Here is a 20,851-nt window from a genome sequence, read left to right as displayed (position 1 = left end):
CTGTTGTCACATCAGAAGTAACAGAACTGTAGGGACTACAGAGATCTGTTAGCCTGTTGATTCTGTTGTCACATCAGTAGTAACAGAACTGTAGGGACTACAGAGATCTGTTAGCCTGTTGATTCTGTTGTCACATCAGTTGTAACAGAACTGTAGGGACTACAGAGATCAGTTAGCCTGTTGATTCTGTTGTCACATTAGTTGTAACAGACCGATACGGACTACAGAGATCAGTTAGCCTGTTGATTCTGTAATCACATCAGTTGTAACAGAACTGTAGGGACTACAGAGATCAGTTAGCCTGTTGATTCTGTAATCACATCAGTAGTAACAGAACTGTAGGGACTACAGAGATCAGTTAGCCTGTTGATTCTGTTGTCACATCAGTAGTAACAGAACTGTAGGGACTACAGAGATCAGTTAGCCTGTTGATTCTGTTGTCACATCAGTTGTAACAGACCGATACGGACTACAGAGATCTGTTAGCCTGTTGATTCTGTTGTCACATCAGTAGTAACAGAACTGTAGGGACTACAGAGATCAGTTAGCCTGTTGATTCTGTTGTCACATCAGTTGTAACAGAACTGTAGGGACTACAGAGATCTGTTAGCCTGTTGATTCTGTTGTCACATCAGTAGTAACAGAACTGTAGGGACTACAGAGATCAGTTAGCCTGTTGATTCTGTTGTCACATCAGTAGTAACAGAACTGTAGGCACTACAGAGATCAGTTAGCCTGTTGATTCTGTTGTCACATCAGTTGTAACAGAACTGTAGGCACTACAGAGATCAGTTAGCCTGTTGATTCTGTTGTCACATCAGTAGTAACAGAACTGTAGGGACTACAGAGATCAGTTAGCCTGTTGATTCTGTTGTCACATTAGTTGTAACAGACCGATACGGACTACAGAGATCAGTTAGCCTGTTGATTCTGTTGTCACATCAGTAGTAACAGAACTGTAGGGACTACAGAGATCTGTTAGCCTGTTGATTCTGTAATCACATCAGTAGTAACAGAACTGTAGGGACTACAGAGATCAGTTAGCATAGAGATCCTATTAAACCCTCAAATGTCCAGAGCAGGATGATAATGTTAGCCATTGTGGTTCATGTCCATTCAGTGGTGACCTCTCACGGCAGCCATTGTGGTTCATGTCCATTCAATGACGTCCTCTCACGGCAGCCTTATGTTCCAATTGGATATGAAGAGGGGGCAGAGGAAGTGTGACGTATGGTGTGACGTATGGTATGACGTATAACTAGCTAAAATAGCAAGTTAACTTCTATAAGCTAGCTGGGACGCTTGCGTCCCACCCTAGTCAACAGCCAGTGGAATCGCGTCGTGCGAAATACAAATACCTCAAACATGCTATAACTTCAATTTCTCAAACATATGACTATTTTACACCATTTTAAAGACAAGACTCTCGTCCTAACCACATTGTCCGATTTCAAAAGGGCTTTACAGCGAAAGCAAAACATTAGATTATGTCAGGAGAGTACCCTGCCAAAAATAATCACACAGCCATTTTCAAAGCAAGCATATATGTCACAAAAACCAAAACCACAGCTAAATGCAGCACTACCCTTTGATGATCTTCATCAGATGACACTCCTAGGACATTATGTTATACAATACATGAATGTTTTGTTCAATAAAGTTCATATTTATATCAAAAAACAGCTTTTTACATTAGCATGTGATGTTCAGAACTAGCATACCAACCGAAAACTTCCGGGGAATTTACTAAATTACTCATGATAAACGTTGACAAAATACATAACAATTATTTTAAGAATTATAGATACAGAACTCCATATGCAATCGCGGTGTCAGATTTTAAAATATCTTTTTGGCGAAAGCACATTTTGCAATATTCTGAGTACATAGCTCGGCCATCACGGCTAGCTATTTTGACACCCACCAAGTTTGGGGCTCACTAAACTCAGAATTACTATTATAAAAATTGGATTACCTTTGCTGTTCTTCGTCAGAATGCACTCCCAGGTCTTCTACTTCAACAACAAATGTTGTTTTGGTTCCAAATAATCCATAGTTATATTCAAATAGCTCCGTTTTCTTCGTGCGTTCAGGTCACTATCCGAAGGGTGATGCGTGAGCGCATTTCGTGACAAAAAAATTCAAAATATTCCATTACCGTACTTAGAAGCATGTCAAATGCTGTTTAAAATCATTTTTTATGCGATTCTTCTCGTAAAATAGCGATAATATTCCAACCGGGCAACGTTGTATTCATTCAAAGGCTGAAAGAAAAAAATGGAGTAGTCTCGTTAACGCGCATCTCAGTCTCACTGTCCCCAGGTTGACCACTAACAAATTCTGCTTCTGTTCTTTGCCCAGAGACAGCAGACACCCCATTCCACTTTCTGGCGGCTTTAGAGAGCCAATGGAAGCCTTAGAAAATGTCACGTTACAGCACAGATGCTGTATTTTTGATAGAGATGCAACAGAAGGACAACAAATTGTCAGACAGGGCACTTCCTGTATGGAATCTTCTCAGGTTTTGGCCTGCCATATGAGTTCTGTTATACTCACAGACACCATTCAAACAGTTTTAGAAACTTTAGAGTGTTTTCTATCCAAACCTACTAATTATATGCATATTCTCATTTCTGGGCAAGAGTAGTAACCAGTTTAAATCGGGTACATTTTTTATCCGGCCGTGCAAATACTGCCCCCTAGCCCCAACAGGTTTTAACGTCTGATCATTTGATATCGATATTGACGTGTGTCTATTGACAGTAAAGCTGGACCCAGTCTGGGAGGGACAACATCTGGTATCTATTGACAGTAAAGCTGGACCCAGTCTGAGGGGGACATCATCGGGGGTCTATTGACAGTAAAGCTGGACCCAGTCTGAGGGGGACATCATCGGGGGTCTATTGACAGTCAAGCTGGACCCAGCCTGGGAGGGACAACATCTGGTGTCTATTGACAGTAAAGCTGGACCCAGCCTGGAAGGATATCATCTGGTGTCTATTGACAGTAAAGCTGGACCCAGCCTGAGGGGGACATCATAGGGGGTCTATTGACAGTAAAGCTGGACCCAGCCTGGAAGGATATCATCTGGTGTCTATTGACAGTAAAGCTGGACCCAGCCTGGGATGAACATCATCTGGTGTCTATTGACAGTAAAGCTGGACCCAGCCTGAGAGGGACAACATCTGGTGTCTATTGGCTGTAAAGCTGGACCCAGCCTGGGAGGATATCATCTGGTGTGTTAGGTTATTAATGAACCCTCAGAGTAATTCTACAGAGAAACTCTGGCAGGTCTAGTCTGGTATTTTATTTTAATTAACATAAATCTTTCAATTTGATGACATGAATTAATCACAAAGGGTCAAGGAGACACTGAAGTGTTGGGAGGGCGTCATCTGTTGTGTTATTATTCTAGCCTCAGAGGAATGAATGCACTGGTTTGTTTTCCCTCTGAGGAAAGAGAGAGAGAGAGAGAGAGAGAGCGCTTACGGGATATTGTTAACTGTCCACTCAGATCAAGCCACAAGGACCTTCTACGGGAGAAGAATTTACTCCCAAACGCTATTTATAGCTTTCTTCGTTACTTTAGACTGCTCCTTCACGTAAATCCAGAAATATCATAATATATGCTTCTGTGTTGATTGTAATGGGGATCTGTTTTGGGTCATGTACTGTATCCATGTCCACAAAATCTCATTCAAGTTGAATCGTTACTTACTTAGTCCTCTTCCTGGGTGAGAGAGAGAAGGCAAGGCAGCAACAGAAGAAGGCAGCATAATTGTTGCTCTTGGGGTACACATTTTAGATTTTTGACTCAGACAGACAGACAGACAGACAGACAGACAGACAGACAGACAGACAGACAGACAGACAGACAGACAGACAGACAGACAGACAGACAGACAGACAGACAGACAGACAGACAGACAGACAGACAGACAGACAGACAGACAGACAGACAGACAGACAGACGTGTGTGTGTGTGTGTGTGTGTGTGTGTGTGTGTGTGCCGAAGAGCCCTATTAGTTTTCCAAGCATTTGATGAAGTGCTATTCAGTAGAGAGGAGAGGCGGGAGAGACAGAAACCTTCCTCTCTCTATCGCTCTCTCTCCTGCAGCACTCTCCCCTCTCCTGTCTGCACGCCCCCTCCTTCTCTCTCCTGGCACACTGCTTCTATCATCTATATATGTAACTCACATATCGAAAGAGAATGAGAACGAAAGAGAGTTTTGATGTGTCCTTTGTGTATATCTCTTAATCCATGTAATATAGTTCTAATGACCTGTAATATAATTATAATGACCTGTAATATAGTTCTAATGACCTGTTATATAGTCCTAATGACCTGTAATATAATTATAATGACCTGTAATATAATTCTAATGACCTGTAATATAGTTCTAATGACCTGTAATATAGTTCTAATGACCTGTAATATAATTCTAATGACCTGTTATAGAGTTCTAATGACCTGTTATAGAGTTCTAATGACCTGTTATATAGTCCTAATGACCTGTAATATAATTAGAATGACCTGTAATGTAGTTCTAATGACCTGTAATATAATTATAATGACCTGTAATATAGTTCTAATGACCTGTTATATAGTCCTATTGACCTGTAATATAATTCTAATGACCTGTTATATAGTCCTAATGACCTGTAATATAGTCCTAATGACCTGTTATATAGTCCTAATGACCTGTAATATAGTTCTAATGACCTGTAATATAGTTCTAATGACCTGTAATATAGTTCTAATGACCTGTTATATAGTCCTAATGACCTGTAATGTAGTTCTAATGACCTGTAATATAGTTCTAATGACCTGTTATAGAGTTCTAATGACCTGTTATAGAGTTCTAATGACCTGTAATGTAGTTCTAATGACCTGTAATATAATTATAATGACCTGTTATATAGTTCTAATGACCTGTAATATAGTTCTAATGACCTGTTATAGAGTTCTAATGACCTGTTATATAGTCCTAATGACCTGTTTTATAGTTCTAATGACCTGTTATAGAGTTCTAATGACCTGTTATAGAGTTCTAATGACCTGTAATATAGTTCTAATGACCTGTTATATAGTTCTAATGAGCTGTAATATAGTTCTAATGAGCTGTAATATAGTTCTAATGACCTGTTATATAATTCTAATGACCTGTTATAGAGTTCTAATGACCTGTTATAGAGTTCTAATGACCTGTTATAGAGTTCTAATGACCTGTTATAGAGTTCTAATGACCTGTAATATAGTTCTAATTAGACTAAAGAGTTGAAGTGCACATGTTAGAAATTAAAATTGAGAAAAGCCTCATTAATTCTCTGTCAACAACACGGGATTTTTACCACACAGTGGAAGACAAAATTATCCATGACAAGCACACAAACAGAATATTCGATTCACTGTTGCCTCAAATTAGTAATGTACATGTTTTGATAGTGAATAACATAATTTATCAGACCAACATGTCACACAATCATTAAAGAAAATATTCTGAAACTATTATTTGACTTAAAATAATTGAATGTCATGTTCTTCAAATCCTAATTAAGCCTGTTCTGTTATGCACTTTCCTGTTGTTTTCATAAAATGTTGGTTGACGTTACAATACGTGTTATTGAATTAAAGCTAAACGTCTGTGTGTTAGGGGCGTGCGTGCGTGTGTGTGTGTCCCTATGCGCACAACGTCTTCGCAGTTTGCACGGAGCGCACCAGCGCGCATCCACAGGCAGGCAGAGTGGAATCCAGGTTCTCTGAGACCTCGCGTTATTAGTTTATACCCGCAGCGCTTCGGTTCGGTTCGCTTCCTCCCAACAACAGGTGTAAAGGAGCGGCTGGATAAAGAGAGGATAAGAGAATATAACCAGAGGGTATTTGCAAACAGTTGTAATCATAAAGAAGTAGGTTACATGTCCTGCAAGATTGACAAGAGTTCACTTCATCGTTTTTCTATGCGCGCTGCGCCGGCTTTCCATCTTGTGTGTCCCAGTTTTTCTGCGCTATAGGCTGCACCATTTCTGTCTCTTTCTAAAGGAAAAAGAGAAGAGATTATGAAGAAAAACAACTGTACTCTGTTAAGGGATGTCCTCTACTCAAACGGAATAACGGAATAAAGTAGAATATAGGCTACTCTGAAGATAAAACCATCATTTATCATCAAGGATTCGATGACGTGAAGTCCTCTTATAGAACACGGATTGTTATAGGATATTCGTTTAGTACCTAAATACGGAATACAACCATAGTTATTTTTGTTGTTTGTTTTGTAAACCAGTTGTTGCATTCCCTAAACGCGGAATAGCCTTGGAAAGAAGAGGCATCTTTCTATGTGGATTCAATTGATATATCCTCAACATCCAAGGCGAAATGTGAGTTATATGTTTTATTTACTTTGAGTCATCATACACAGTCTAAAAATAATGTTTTCTAGGCTATTTGTGGGTTCACATCGGTAAAGAAGGAACTGGCGATGGAGTTAAAATAAAATTTGCGTGCACTGCGCACCGGTGCGTGCCGATTTGTCTCCGACTAGGGTAGCTCTGGAAAACGCTAGGCGGCATTCTGCCTTATCCATAGAGTTTTCAGCAGTTAGCTTCACCCACTTCTGGCTCCATATGACATTTTTTTTTAGGGTTAGGGTTCCCCCACAGCCATATCTCCATGTAACAGCGCTTGTTTACGGAAAGTCGACTATTTGTGCTAATCTGATTATCTGAGTCTCTGAACACCTGTATGTGCACGGAAGACGGACGCTACAAACGTGTTGTCACTGAATAATACTATCGGCTGCAACTGTGTTAAAACAGTGAATTGTAAGTGTATATGTGCGTTTGTGAAATTATTTTGATGTGATATGAAAGTAGAGGGCTTTATGTTTCTTGAACCATACCACAATTGAGCATCGATTCATGTTCCAATGGAGTATTTGGCTGTTTAGAGCCAAATCCCCTCTAAACAGAGCATCTATTTAAAGGGATACTTCATGATTTTGGCAATGAGGCCCGTTATCCACTTCCCCAGAGTTAGATAAACTTGTGGATACCATTTGTAAATCTCTGTCCAGTATGATGGAAGTTAAAGGTATTTCCTCGAGACAATCCCAGCTAGCAATGAGGAATCGTCCCTGAAGCGGCCCTCTTCCGGTTGGTCGAAACGGATTAAATCGGCCCGGAATCGGGTGTCGGACTGGGCCAGGAATCAAAATGAATGACTGCCCAGAAACAGCCCAAGAACATCGGGCAGTTTCCATCTACAGACTTTGACCGGCTGTCACGTACGTCGTAGGAAGGAGACCAAGGCGCAGCGTGCGTATCGTTCCACATCTTTTATTTTAATGTGAAACTTAGCAAAACAAACAATAAACTACAAACAAAACACAAACCGTGACGACAGAGGTGCAACGTGCACTAACTCAAAATAATCTCCCACAAACACAGGTGGGAAAAACAACTACTTAAATATGGTCCCCAATTAGAGACAATGATGACCAGCTGCCTCTAATTGGGGATCATACAAAAATCCCAACATAGAAAAAAGAAACTAGAACCAAAACATAGAAAATTTAAACTAGACAAAACCCCCCAGTCACACCCTGACCTACTCTACCATAGAAAAATACGAGCTCTCTATGGTCAGGACGTGACACCGGCATCTTACCAGAATCCCCCCAGAAGGGGCCTGATGCAAATTTAAATAAATGTATACAAAATTACCTGATTTAGTCATTTTAAATATTACTATTTTATACATACAAATTATACCCATCCACAAGAAAAACATTTTGTGTCAGATGAAACACCATACACATGGTGACGTGTCAACGTGCATGCGCCTGGCCTGCCACAGGAGTCGCTACAGCGCAATGGGACAAGGACATCCCGGCCGGCCATACCCTCCCCTAACTCGGACGACACTGGGCCAATTGTGTGTCGCCTCATTGATCTCCCGGTCGTGGCCGGCACGGGTCTCAAACCAGCATCTGTAGCAGCGCAGTTTGCACAGCGACTCAGTGTCTTAGAACGCTTTGTCACTGGGGAGGTTCCATCTGTCAAGTTTTTAATGTTTATCTTTTGCCTTGCACAAAGTATGAAAATACAAAAATACTACGCAGAATTCTTAATGAATTTCATTTAAATCTTAATTGTATGTTTTTTAATCATAAATAATTACAAAATGTGGAAAAATAAATAATGAAATGTTAGTTATATAAAGCAGCCCGTGTAATCATCTGCCAGAGAGTAGCCCCAATCGGCCCGAGCCCCAAGTAATATATTTGGGCCAGATAACTCACACCGTAATCGGCCCGAGCTCAATCCTCACATCCTAGCCATAAGTAATACTGCCGAAGGCAGCCCAGACTCGGGCCATATGACATCGGCCGAGTCTGACTCTCAGCCGAGTGCCCCGACTTTTAGCCGGAATCGCCCCAGATCCACTGTGCTAGCTGGGATGCTAACTAGCTTTGGCGCAATGAATGGAAGTCTATGGGTATCTATGCTAGTTAGCATTGTCTCGCAAACCTAACTCTAACTTCCTTCATAATGGACACAAATACATACAAATAGTATCCACTAGTTCATCTGATTCTGGGGAAGTAGATAAAGGGCCTCGTTGCCAAAATCCGAAAGTCTCCCTTTAAGTTCTGCCTGTTAATGAAGGGGTGTAGACTTCGGCTACTGAACTTCGGCTTGCCTCAAGAAAAAAACGTGTTCTCGAACAGCAAAAAAAAAAAAAAAACCTGCCAAACACCAAAACGAACAAAAACGTCAGTAAATGATGCCATAATATATGCGCAAGCTGTTTCGACTGGGGAGTATATGCTAAGCTTTATGGAGCGGATCATGGTTGCAATGGAGATCAGCTGTGCAGGTGATTTTAGCACCTATTGATGGTTTAATTAATGAGAGATCAGCTGGAGATTATCTGGCGGCCATCTGTGGTTGCAAAGGTCCTTGGACTATAAGGAATAATTTTGGGCTCCTTTGGTCCTTTTATTGGGCTTATGAACTCGTTGAACCAAATCAACATATTTCTAAGTTTCAAAACGTTGAAAAGTTATAATTTATGTTTTACTGAGTTAGATACAAACACAATTAGGCTAAACACAAAATTGGGCAAATTTGTTACGTGCTAATTATTTTCTTATATAAATGTCCAATAACTTTTGAATCGGAAGCTATATAGGCCGAGTCACCTGGCACTCTTCAACCAAAAAGGTGGGTCCCTAGCCCACCTGTGTGCTCCTTTCAACAGGTGTAATCGTGGTACTGTGTGGGGAGGTCTGGGCCTTATTGGAATAAGTGATTGTGCCATTTAACCTGTTATGGCTAGGGGGCAGTATTTTCACGGCCGGATAAAAAACGTACCCAATTTAATCTGATTATTACTCCTGCCCAGAAACTAGAATATGCATATAAGTATTAGCTTTGGATAGAAAACACTCCAAAGTTTCTAAAACTGTTTGAATGGTATCTGTGAGTATAACAGAACTCATTTGGCAGGCCAAAACCTGAGAAGATTCTGTACAGGAAGTACCCTGTCTGACCATTTCTTGCCCTTCTTGATTATCTCTATCCAATACAGGGGATCTCTGCTGTTACGTGACACTTCCTACGGCTCCCATGGGCTCTCAGAAGGCGGCAAAAAACTGAATGATATCGAGGCAGCCCCTGGTTGAAAAACATTAGCGCGTTTGGATAGTGGCCAGTCACAGTACTATGAGACTCAGGCTCGTGCACGAGGGGATCCCATGCTTTTATTTTCTCTCTCTTTTGTACGTAAACACGCTTTCCCGGTCGGAATATTATCGCTTTATTACGAGAAAAATGGCATAATAATTGATTTTAAACAGCGGTTGACATGCTTCGAAGTACGGTAATGGAATATTTAGAATTTTTTTGTCACGAAATGCGTCGTGCGCGTGACCCTTATTTACACTTCGGATAGTGTCTTGAACGCACAAACAAAACGCCGCTATTTGGATATAACAATGGATTATTTTGAACCAAACCAACATTTGTTATTGAAGTAGCAGTCCTGGGAGTGCATTCTGACGAAGAACACCAAAGGTAATCAAACTTTTCTAATAGTAAATCGGAGTTTGGTCAGGGCTAAACTTGGTGGGTGTCTAAATAGCTAGCAGTGATGGCTGGGCTATCTACTCAGAATATTGCAAAATGTGCTTTCACCGAAAAGCTATTTTAAAATCGGACACCTCGATTGCACAAAGGAGTTCTGTATCTATAATTCTTAAAATAATTGTTATGTTTTTTGTCAACGTTTATCGTGAGTAATTTAGTAAATTCAGTTCTGAACGTCACATGCTAATGTAAAAAGCTGGTTTTTGATATAAATATGAACTTGATTGAACAAAACATGCATGTATTGTATAACATAATGTCCTAGGTGTGTCATCTGATGAAGATCATCAAAGGTTAGTGCTGCATTTAGCTGTGGTTTTGTTTTTTGTGACATTATATGCTAGCTTGAAAAATGGGTGTCTGATTATTTCTGGCTGCGTACTCTGCTGACATAATCTAATGTGCAAATTGTTGAGATACAAATAGTGGGGGAAGATAAATAAAGATAAATATTGGTGGTATTTTCAATGTTTGTGCTCCACTGGTTGCTCTTTCCTCATGGCAACGGGCCACAAATATTAATTCTGTAATTGCACACTGCGGTATTTCACCTTACAGCTATGAGAGTTTATCAATGTTTAATTTGATTTTAAATTATTTGTGGGTCCGTATGATCAGCGGGAAATATATATATATATCTCTAATGTGGTCATACAGTTGGCAGGAGGTTAGGAAGTGCAGCTCAGTTGGCATCTAATTTTGTTGGAAAGTGGGCACATATCCTGTCTTCTCTTGAGAGTCATGTCTGCCTATGGCGACCTCTCTCAATAGCAAGGCAATGCTCATTGAGTCTGTAAATAGTCAAGGATTTTATTAATTTTGGGTCAGTCACAGTGGTCAGGTATTTTGCCGCTGTGTTTAGGGACAGATAGCATTCCAATTTGCTCGGTTCTTGGTTGATTCTTTCTAGTGTGTCAAAAGTTATCTTTTTTGCTTTCTCAGATAATTTGGTTGCGTCTAATTGTGTTGCTGGCCTGTGGGTCTGTGGGGCCTGTTTGTGTTTGTGAACAGAGCCCCAGAACCAGCTAGCTGAGGGGACTCTTCTCCAGGTTAATCTCTCTGTAGGTGAGGGTTTTGTGGTGGAATATGTGGGCATCGCTTCCTTTTAGGTAGTTGTAGAATTTGACGGCTATTTTTCTGGATTTAGCATGTTCTAATTCTGCTCTGCATTGTTTGGTGTTTTGTGTTGTACACAAAGTATATTTTTGCAGAAATCTGCATGCAGAGTCTCAATTGGGTGTTTGTCCCATTTTTTGTCAATTCTTAGTTGGTTAGTGGACCCCAGACCTCACAATCACAGAGGGCAATGGATTCTAGAACTGATTGAAGTATTTTTTAGTAAGATCCTTATTGGGATGTCGATTTTAATGTTCCTTTTGATGGTATGCAAGACCCTTCTTGCCTTGCCTCTTAGATCATTCACAGCCTTGTGGAACTTACCTGTGATGTTGATGTTTAGGCTGAGGTAGGTATAATTACTTCTGTGCTTGAAGGCAATTTTTATTTGTTGTCCTGGCAACTGGACCTTTTTTGGACCATTATTATTGTCTTACTGAGACTCACTGTCAGGGCCCAAGTCTGACAGAATCTGTGCAGAAGATCTAGGTGCTGCTGTAAGCCCTCCTTGGTTGGGGACTGAAGCACCAGATCATCAGCAAAAAGTAGACATTTGACTTCAGATTCTAGTCGGGTGATATACATGTTGAAGAGGGTGGGGCTCAAGCGGCATCCCTGTCTCACCCCACGGCTCAGAGGAAAGAAATGTGTGTTTAATGCCAATTTTAACTGCACACTTGTTGTTTGTGTACATTCAGTTTATATTATCATGTGTTTTTCTTCCATCACTGCTTTCCACCAATTTGTATAGCAGACCCTGATGCCAAATTGAGTCAAACGCTTTTTTGATATCAACAAGCATGAGAAAACTTTGCTTTTGTTTTGCTTTGTTTGTTTGTTTGTCTGTCTGTCAGTAAGGGTGTTCAGTGTATATATGTGGTCTGTAAAATGGTATTTTGGTAAGAAGCCAATTCGAAATTTGCTCAGGACTATGTCTCTCTCACTCCCTCTCTCTTTCTCTCTCTCCCTCCCTCTCTATCTCTCTCTCCCTCCCTCTCTATCTCTCTCTCTCCCTCCCTCTCTATCTCTCTCTCTCCCTCCCTCTATCTCTATTTCTCTCATTCTCTCTCTTTATTGCTCCTTTTGTTTTGGTTGTGTCAACCATCAATATACAACACAATATACACAACTAATAAAGTCATACTTGATTATATCAACCCTAAACCTTATCTCTCAATGTATTTCTCACCCAGCATCTTTTGGGCTTCTCTCATTGCCCCTCTCACACCCTCTCTGTCCCGTTACAGTCTGTGATGCCCTAGCCACAGCAGGACCCACAACAGCACCTGCCGTAAAAGCTGAGTTGAGTTGAGGTGAGATGTCTCAGCTGTACTACCGGCGGACAGACAGCTCTTCGTACCGGGACCGTATCCCTCTGCGGATCGTCCGGTCTGAGTCAGAGCTGTCTTCCCTGGAGAAGGCCTATCTGGGAACCGTGGAGAAGGGAGACTACGGCAGCGTCAAACAGGCTCTGGAGGTAGGGATGGACGGACGGATAGGTGTGTGTGTGCACATGCGTGTGTGCGTGTAAGTTTTCGGTGGATTGATGGTCAGCACCTTCGATTAAAGGTTGATGTAAGAAATAACTTCTTCAAAAGAGTTCAAATAAGTTTACCTTCAATGTTGGTTATCAAACTTACCATGATAATTATTGTGATATGGAACTTCCATTATCATCCCTTCCCAATTATTGTTACACCATCCCTGAGTTATCATATCGTTGTCCCTTCTCCATAGGAGGCTGAGATCTACTTCAAGATCAACATTAACTGTATAGACCCGTTAGGCCGCACAGCTCTGTTGATCGCCATAGAGAATGAGAACCTGGAGATCATAGAACTACTGCTGAGCTTTAACGTGTATGTCGGTGATGCTCTGCTGCACGCCATCCGCAAAGAGGTGGTGGGGGCCGTGGAACTGCTTCTCAACCACAAGAAATCCAGTGGAGGCATGCAGGTAAGGGGGGGGTGGGGGGGTGATAGTAGTAATACATTGTTGGGCCTTTTAAATTTGTCCTGTTTAGGGCTGTGGCGGTCATTTTGTCAACTGGTTATTGTCACGCAAAAGACTGCTGAGTCTCATGGTCATTGACCGTTAATTAACATAAACACGTTTAGCAACTCCATGCCTCCGTGGAAACAAGCATGGAGTCATGGAGATGATAATGCTCGCCTTTGGAACATCTACATTTAAAAAAAAGTATATTATTTATTTTTGTCAGGTCTAAATAAACATTGTGATATGAAGAAAATGTATTTCAGAAGAACAGATAATCAATTGGCCTACTGTATGTTATCTGGCTATACTCCATGCCATAGACTAGGCTTGTTCATTCAGCAGACAATATATGTGTATGAGTCCCATACTATTATTTTATAGTATATGATTTTATAGTAAGTAAAATATAATTGAGCTTAGCTGAATAAAAAGGAACATTTTTCCCATTCCGGAGCGATGAAATGACTATGTTGCATATGAAGTGGCTATGTTGCATAGGCTATGTTGCATATGAAGTGGCTATGTTGCATATGAAGTGGCTATGTTGCATATGAAGTGGCTATGTTGCATATGAAGTGGCTATGTTGCATATGAAGTGGCTATGTTGAGCATAAAAGTGATCATTTGAAATAGGTCCTACTTTATGTGCTAGATTTAGAGTTTTTAGGCATCTTTAGTTGTGAATGATACAAACCTTAGAATGTCTTAGAAATGAAAACATCAATGGGCTGCATGATGCGACTATTGATGATTTGAGAAAGTTGCAAAAAGATATTGCGCTCTGTTCCTTGTCTCAGGCTTTACACAGCTGTTCTCTCATCAACTGATCATATTTTCACCTCTCAGACTATTCCCAATTTAATCTAGTCTAAAATGTCAAATCGATTATGAATGGCCCGTTTTTAAAATGAAACCGTCAGGAAAAAAAATAATTTAATCTGTAGGCCTATGCACTGAAATTGCAAATGGAGGACGCTTCCCAGTACTCTGTATGCCATGGGATCTCCAACCCTGTTCCTGCAGCTTCCCAGTACTCTGTATGCCATGGGATCTCCAACCCTGTTCCTGCAGCTTCCCAGTACTCTGTATGCCATGGGATCTCCAACCCTGTTCCTGCAGCTACCCAGTACTCTGTATGCCATGGGATCTCCAACCCTGTTCCTGCAGCTTCCCAGTACTCTGTATGCCATGGGATCTCCAACCCTGTTCCTGCAGCTTCCCAGTACTCTGTATGCCATGGGATCTCCAACCCTGTTCCTGCAGCTTCCCAGTACACTGTATGCCATGGGATCTCCAACCCTGTTCCTGCAGATTCCCAGTACTCTGTATGCCATGGGATCTCCAACCCTGTTCCTGCAGCTTCCCAGTACTCTGTATGCCATGGGATCTCCAACCCTGTTCCTGCAGATTCCCAGTACTCTGTATGCCATGGGATCTCCAACCCTGTTCCTGCAGCTTCCCAGTACTTCATTTGGGAAACCAATTCAAATCAGTTCGGGAACATCGATAGTAACATGTTTTCACAACAAAACATATTTCATTAAACTATTGCCAGCCCCCTCTCTCTCTGCGCGCTCAAGAAAGAAATGAAGGCGAGCGAGGAGGAGACGGAAATGCATGGTGGGGAAATATTATTTTGCTAATGTTAATTAACGTGTCCTTTATTAATTCTGAAAATATAAAAAATTCCCTATAACTAGGCTATTCAAATATCAAATACAAAGTCACTATAATTGTAGGCTAACTCTGTAAGCCGCCCTGCACAATCAATGAAACAATAGCATCGCCTAGGCCTCTACGTCCTCAAGCTCTCCCAGATTCATGGTTAGAAAATTTGGAGCGTAGCATAAGGTAACCAGTCCATCCAGTATGCCTAATAATACAGTCCACACTGAAAGGTGATATTAAACATTATTAGTTTAATTTTGGAGTAGCCTATTGGCAAAACCAATTATGTACCAAATCTTTAATCCGTTTTTTTTTCTTCGTTTTTCTGCCATGTGTAATATACGGTAAGCTATGTATTTTATAACGGCTCAATCATTAATTTAATTCTGTGTTTTTTTGTGTGTGTGGGGGGGGCTTGGGCTCATAAATAGGTCTATCTATATGCATGAGCTCTATTATCCTTTTACGGCTAGGGGTTCCGCTAGCGGAACGTTTCCACAACATCTGGTGAAATGGCAGAGCAAGAAATACCCCCAAAAATATTTGAAATATTTAACTGTGCAATATACCAAATTAAAGCTTAACTTCTTGTTAATCTAGCCACCGTGTCAGATTTCAAAAAGGCTTTATGGCGAAAGCTATTATCTGAGGACAGCACCCCATCAAACAAACACATGACAATCATAATTCAACCCGCCAGGTGCGACACAAAACTCAGAAATAACTATGTAATTCATGCCTTACCTTTGAAGATCTTCTTCTGTTGGCACTCCAATATGTCCCATAAACATCATAAATGGTCCTTGTTCGATAAATTCCGCTGTTATATCTCCAAAATGTCCATTTATTTGGCGCATTTGGCGCATTTGATTCAGAAAAACACTGGTTCCAACTCGTGCAACATGACTACAAAATATCTAATTAAGCTACCTGTAATCTTGATCCAAATTTTTCAAACAACTTTCCTAATACAACTTCAGGTCTTTTTTAACGTAAATAATCGATCAAATTTAAGACGGGATAAACTGTGTTCAATACCGGACGAAAACAAAGTGGAGCGAGCTTTCTTGTCGCGCGCCCCAAACACAACAGTACACTAGACTCGACCCTTGTTCTAAACAGCCATACTTCTTCATTACTCAGAAGAAAAACATCAACCAATTTCTAAAGACTGTTGACATCCAGTGGAAGTGATAGGAACTGCAAGCAAGTGCCTTAGAAATCTAGATCCACATAGAAACCTCATTGAAAACACTGTCACCTCAAAAAAACATTTTCCTGGATGGTTTGTCCTCGGGGTTTCGCCTGCCAAATAAGTTCTGTTATATTCACAGACATAATTTTAACAGTTTTAGAAACTGTAGAGTGTTTTCTATCCAGATCCAGATTATATGCATATCCTAGCTTCTGGGCCTGAGTAGCAGGCAGTGTACTTTGAGCATGCTTTTCATCCAAAATTCCAAATGCTGCCCCCTATCCTAAAAAAGTTATGCATATGAGGATTTTTGAATTAATCACCTTAGGCTGTCATTGTAAATACGAATTTGTTCTTAAAACCTCTTACATCTAGACGTTCCGCTAGCGGAACACCTGCTCCAATATCCAATGATAGGCGTGGCGCGAATTACAAATTCCTCAAAAATACAAAAACTTCAATTTTTCAAACATATGACTATTTCACAGCATTTTAAAGACAAGACTCTCCTTTATCTATTTTCTTTCGTCTGTTTACCTAAACGCAGATTCCCGGTCGGAATATTATCGCTTTTTTATGAGAAAAATGGCATAAAAATTGATTTTAAACAGCGGTTGACATGCTTCGAAGTACGGTAATGGAATATTTAGAATTTTTTTGTCACGAATTGCGCCATGCTCGTCACCCTTATTTACCCTTTCGGATAGTGTCTTGAACGCACGAACAAAACGCCGCTGTTTGGATATAACTATGGATTATTTTGAACCAAACCAACATTTGTTATTGAAGTTGAAGTCCTGGGAGTGCATTCTGACGAAGACAGCAAAGGTAATAACATTTTTCTTATAGTAAATCTGACTTTGGTGAGTGCTAAACTTGCTGGGTGTCTAAATAGCTAGCCCTGTGATGCCGGGCTATCTACTGAGAATATTGCAAAATGTGCTTTCACCGAAAAGCTATTTTAAAATCGGACATATCGAGTGCATAGAGGAGTTCTGTATCTATAATTCTTAAAATAATTGTTATGCTTTTTGTGAACGTTTATCGTGAGTAATTTAGTAAATTCACCGGCAGTGTTCGGTGGGAATGCTAGTCACATGCTAGTCACATGCTAATGTAAAAAGCTGGTTTTTGATATAAATATGAACTTGATTGAACAAAACATGCATGTATTGTATAACATATTGTCCTAGGGTTGTCATCTGATGAAGATCATCAAAGGTTAGTGCTGCATTTAGCTGTGGTTTGGGTTTATGTGACATTATATACTAGCTTGAAAAATGGGTGTCTGATTATTTCTGTCTGGGTACTCTGCTGACATAATCTAATGTTTTTCTTTCGTTGTAAAGCCTTTTTGAAATCGGACAGTGTGGTTAGATTAACGAGAGTCTTGTCTTTAAAATGGTGTAAAATAGTCATATGTTTGAAAAATTGAAGTTTTTGCATTTTTGAGGTTTTTGAATAACGCGCCACGGGATTACACTGGCTGTTACGTAGGTGGGACGATTTGGTGCCACCTACCCTAGAGAGGTTAACTGACTTGCCTAGTTAAATTATGGTTAATTAAAATAAAAAAGAAATAAAAAAGAAAGCACTTCATTGTGTTAAGCTTAGAAACAACATCCAAAATGACCATGTTTTCCACTCAGTTTCAACCTGCTGTTAAACTTCTTTCTTCAAATTGATCCATCACAGTGAGGTGAGTTTTAGAAGCACAATACTGTTTTGATGATCAGTGTTTGATGTGATTTTAGATTTCATTTGCATTGATGTCAGAGTGGTTAGAGGGACAATAGAGCCCTGAGTACCAGGGCATTAGGACCTGATGGCGGGACAATAGAGCCCTGAGTACCAGAGAATTTGCAACCAATTTATAAAAATAAAAAAATGTAAATGCCGTTAACGAGTTGGGTCCAGAGTGCATAAGAGGAGATTACCGTGATTCAACGAGTAATTTTCCTGGGGCCACCGCAACAGCAACTCGTCCTGTTACACACGTGTACAAGTGTGAAATGGACCTGTATTTCTTGCACATCCCAACTCGCCACTGGCAACAACCATCAATTGCACGTTGGTTCAGCGAACTTTCATTGAAATGACGTGGAAACAACGTTGCTTCAACCAGTGTGTGCCCAGTGGGTCCCCCTGAGACACCCTTGGAGAGTGGGGTTACAGCCAAGGTCACCATTGTCCAGCGCTCCTTGAGCAATTGGTGTTATCAGCCTTTGCTCAAGGGCACACCAACAGATTTTTCACCTTGTCGGCTTGCGGATTCGAACCAGTAACCTCAAGCCTACCTGCCACTATCACTTACAGGTGTGGGGAAATGTTTAGGAGTCTGTACTTAGAGCTGTGGGAAACCAACTCAATGGCCTTGTGGTTAGTGTGCGTCCTGAGATTGGAAGGTTGGGAGTTTTGATCCCTGGCAGAGTCATACCAAAGACGGTAAAAGTGGGACCCGATGTGTCTCTGCTTGGCACTCAGTATTAAAGGGATAGACTGGGGGTAGTGCCCTGCGATAGACTAGTGTACTGTACATCAAGCTGCCTCACGCTACAGAAACAGGAGATAGACTAACATCCTGTCCAGGTAGTGTACTGTACATCAAGCTGCCTCACGCTACAGAAACAGGAGATAGACTAGCATCCTGTCCAGGTAGTATACTGTACATCAAGCTGCCTCAAGCACACTACAGAAACAGGAGATAGACTAGCATCCTGTCCAGGTAGTGTACTAGTACATCAAGCTGCCTCAAGCACACTACAGAAACAGGAGATAGACTAGCATCCTGTCCAGGTAGTGTACTTGAAACAAGAGATGAAGCTACTGATTACTGTTTGAAGAAGACTATGTTGCTCTCTCTGTCTCTCTCAGTAACCCTCTCTCTCTCTCTCTCTCTCTCTCTCTCTCTCCCTCTCTCTCTCTCTCTCTCTCTCTCTCTCTCTCTCTCTCTCTCTCTCTCTCTCTCTCTCTCTCTCTCTCGCTCTCAGCACCTGCTCAGGGACCACCAGTGTTTGCGTGGGTTTTAATTAATCAAACACAATCACAATTGCTACAATATGCTAATACTGTGACAGACACACACTAATACAATATGTTAATGCTGAGATCACTGCTCCTCATCCACACTGATGTTGTTACTTCAGCTTGTCAGCCAAGGCCAAGGGGGTTTGTTTGTTCCCATGTTGATACGCCAGCTTGTCAGCCAAGGCCACGGGGGGTTGTTGGTTCCCATGTTGTTACAACAGCTTGTCAGCCAAGGCCAAGGTGGTTTGTTTGTTCCCATATTGTTACAACAGCTTGTCAGCCAAGGCGGTTTGTTTGTTCCCATGTTGTTACGCCAGCTTGTCAGCCAGGGCCACGGGGGGTTGTTGGTTCCCATGTTGATATGCCAGCTTGTCAGCCAAGGCCAAGGGGGTTTGTTTGTACCCATATTGTTACAACAGCTTGTCAGCCAAGGCCAAGGCGGTTTGTTTGTTCCCATGTTGTTACGCCAGCTTGTCAGCCAGGGCCACGGGGGGTTGTTGGTTCCCATGTTGATATGCCAGCTTGTCAGCCAAGGCCAAGGGGGTTTGTTTGTACCCATATTGTTACAACAGCTTGTCAGCCAAGGCCAAGGGGGTTTGTTTGTACCCATATTGTTACAACAGCTTGTCAGCCAAGGCCAAGGGGGTTTGTTTGTACCCATATTGTTACAACAGCTTGTCAGCCAAGGCCAAGGGGGTTTGTTTGTTCCCATGTTGATACGCCAGCTTGTCAGCCAAGGCCAAGGGGGTTTGTTTGTTCCCATGTTGATATGCCAGCTTGTCAGCCAAGGCCAAGGGGGTTTGTTTGTTCCCATGTTGATATGCCAGCTTGTCAGCCAAGGCCAAGGGGGTTTGTTTGTACCCATATTGTTACAACAGCTTGTCAGCCAAGGCCAAGGGGGTTTGTTTGTACCCATATTGTTACAACAGCTTGTCAGCCAAGGCCAAGGGGGTTTGTTTGTTCCCATGTTGATATGCCAGCTTGTCAGCCAAGGCCAAGGGGGTTTGTTTGTTCCCATGTTGATACGCCAGCTTGTCAGCCAAGGCCAAGGGGGTTTGTTTGTACCCATATTGTTACAACAGCTTGTCAGCCAGGGCCACGGTGGTTTGTTTGTTCCCATGTTGATACGCCAGCTTGTCGGCCAAGGCCAAGGGTGTTTGTTTGTTCCCATGTTGATATGCCAGCTTGTCAGCCAAGGCCAAGGGGGTTTGTTTGTTCCCATATTGTTACGCCAGCTTGTCAGCCAAGGCCAAGGGTGTTTGTTTGTTCCCATGTTGTTACATCAACTGTCAGCCAGGGACACGGGGGTTTGTTTGTTCCCGTATTGTTACGCCAGCTTGTCAGCCAAGGCCAAGGGGGTTTGTTTGTTCCCATGTTGTTACATCAACTGTCAGCCAGGGACACGGGGGTTTGTTTGTTCCCATATTGTTACGCCAGCTTGTCAGCCAAGGCCAAGGGTGTTTGTTTGTTCCCATGTTGTTACATCAACTGTCAGCCAGGGACACGGGGGTTTGTTTGTTCCCGTATTGTTACGCCAGCTTGTCAGCCAAGGCCAAGGGTGTTTGTTTGTTCCCATGTTGTTACATCAACTGTCAGCCAGGGACACGGGGGTTTGTTTGTTCCCGTATTGTTACGCCAGCTTGTCAGCCAAGGCCAAGGGGGTTTGTTTGTTCCCATGTTGTTACATCAACTGTCAGCCAA

General features: G+C 41.6%; 1 protein-coding gene across 1 annotated transcript in view; it reads left to right on the top strand.

The window, feature by feature from the left end:
* The first annotated feature begins 5,750 nt into the window (after positions 1-5,750).
* LOC106563868 (short transient receptor potential channel 4) overlaps positions 5,751-20,851 on the top strand; it is a 116,454-nt gene continuing 101,353 nt past the window's right edge. Inside the window, exons 1-3 of the mRNA XM_082957585.1 lie at positions 5,751-6,375; positions 12,510-12,739; positions 13,000-13,218. Of these exons, the coding sequence (XP_082813711.1) occupies positions 12,581-12,739; positions 13,000-13,218 (378 nt within the window). The 5' untranslated portion in view covers positions 5,751-6,375; positions 12,510-12,580. The remainder of the gene's footprint in view (positions 6,376-12,509; positions 12,740-12,999; positions 13,219-20,851) is intronic.

Source organism: Salmo salar, chromosome 11 (genome assembly GCF_965601325.2).
Source record: "Salmo salar chromosome 11, fSalSal1, whole genome shotgun sequence".
Classification (NCBI taxonomy): Eukaryota; Metazoa; Chordata; class Actinopteri; order Salmoniformes; family Salmonidae; genus Salmo; species Salmo salar.
The sequence above is the reverse complement of the archived record's forward strand: the minus strand, read 5'-3'. Positions and strand labels throughout refer to the sequence as shown.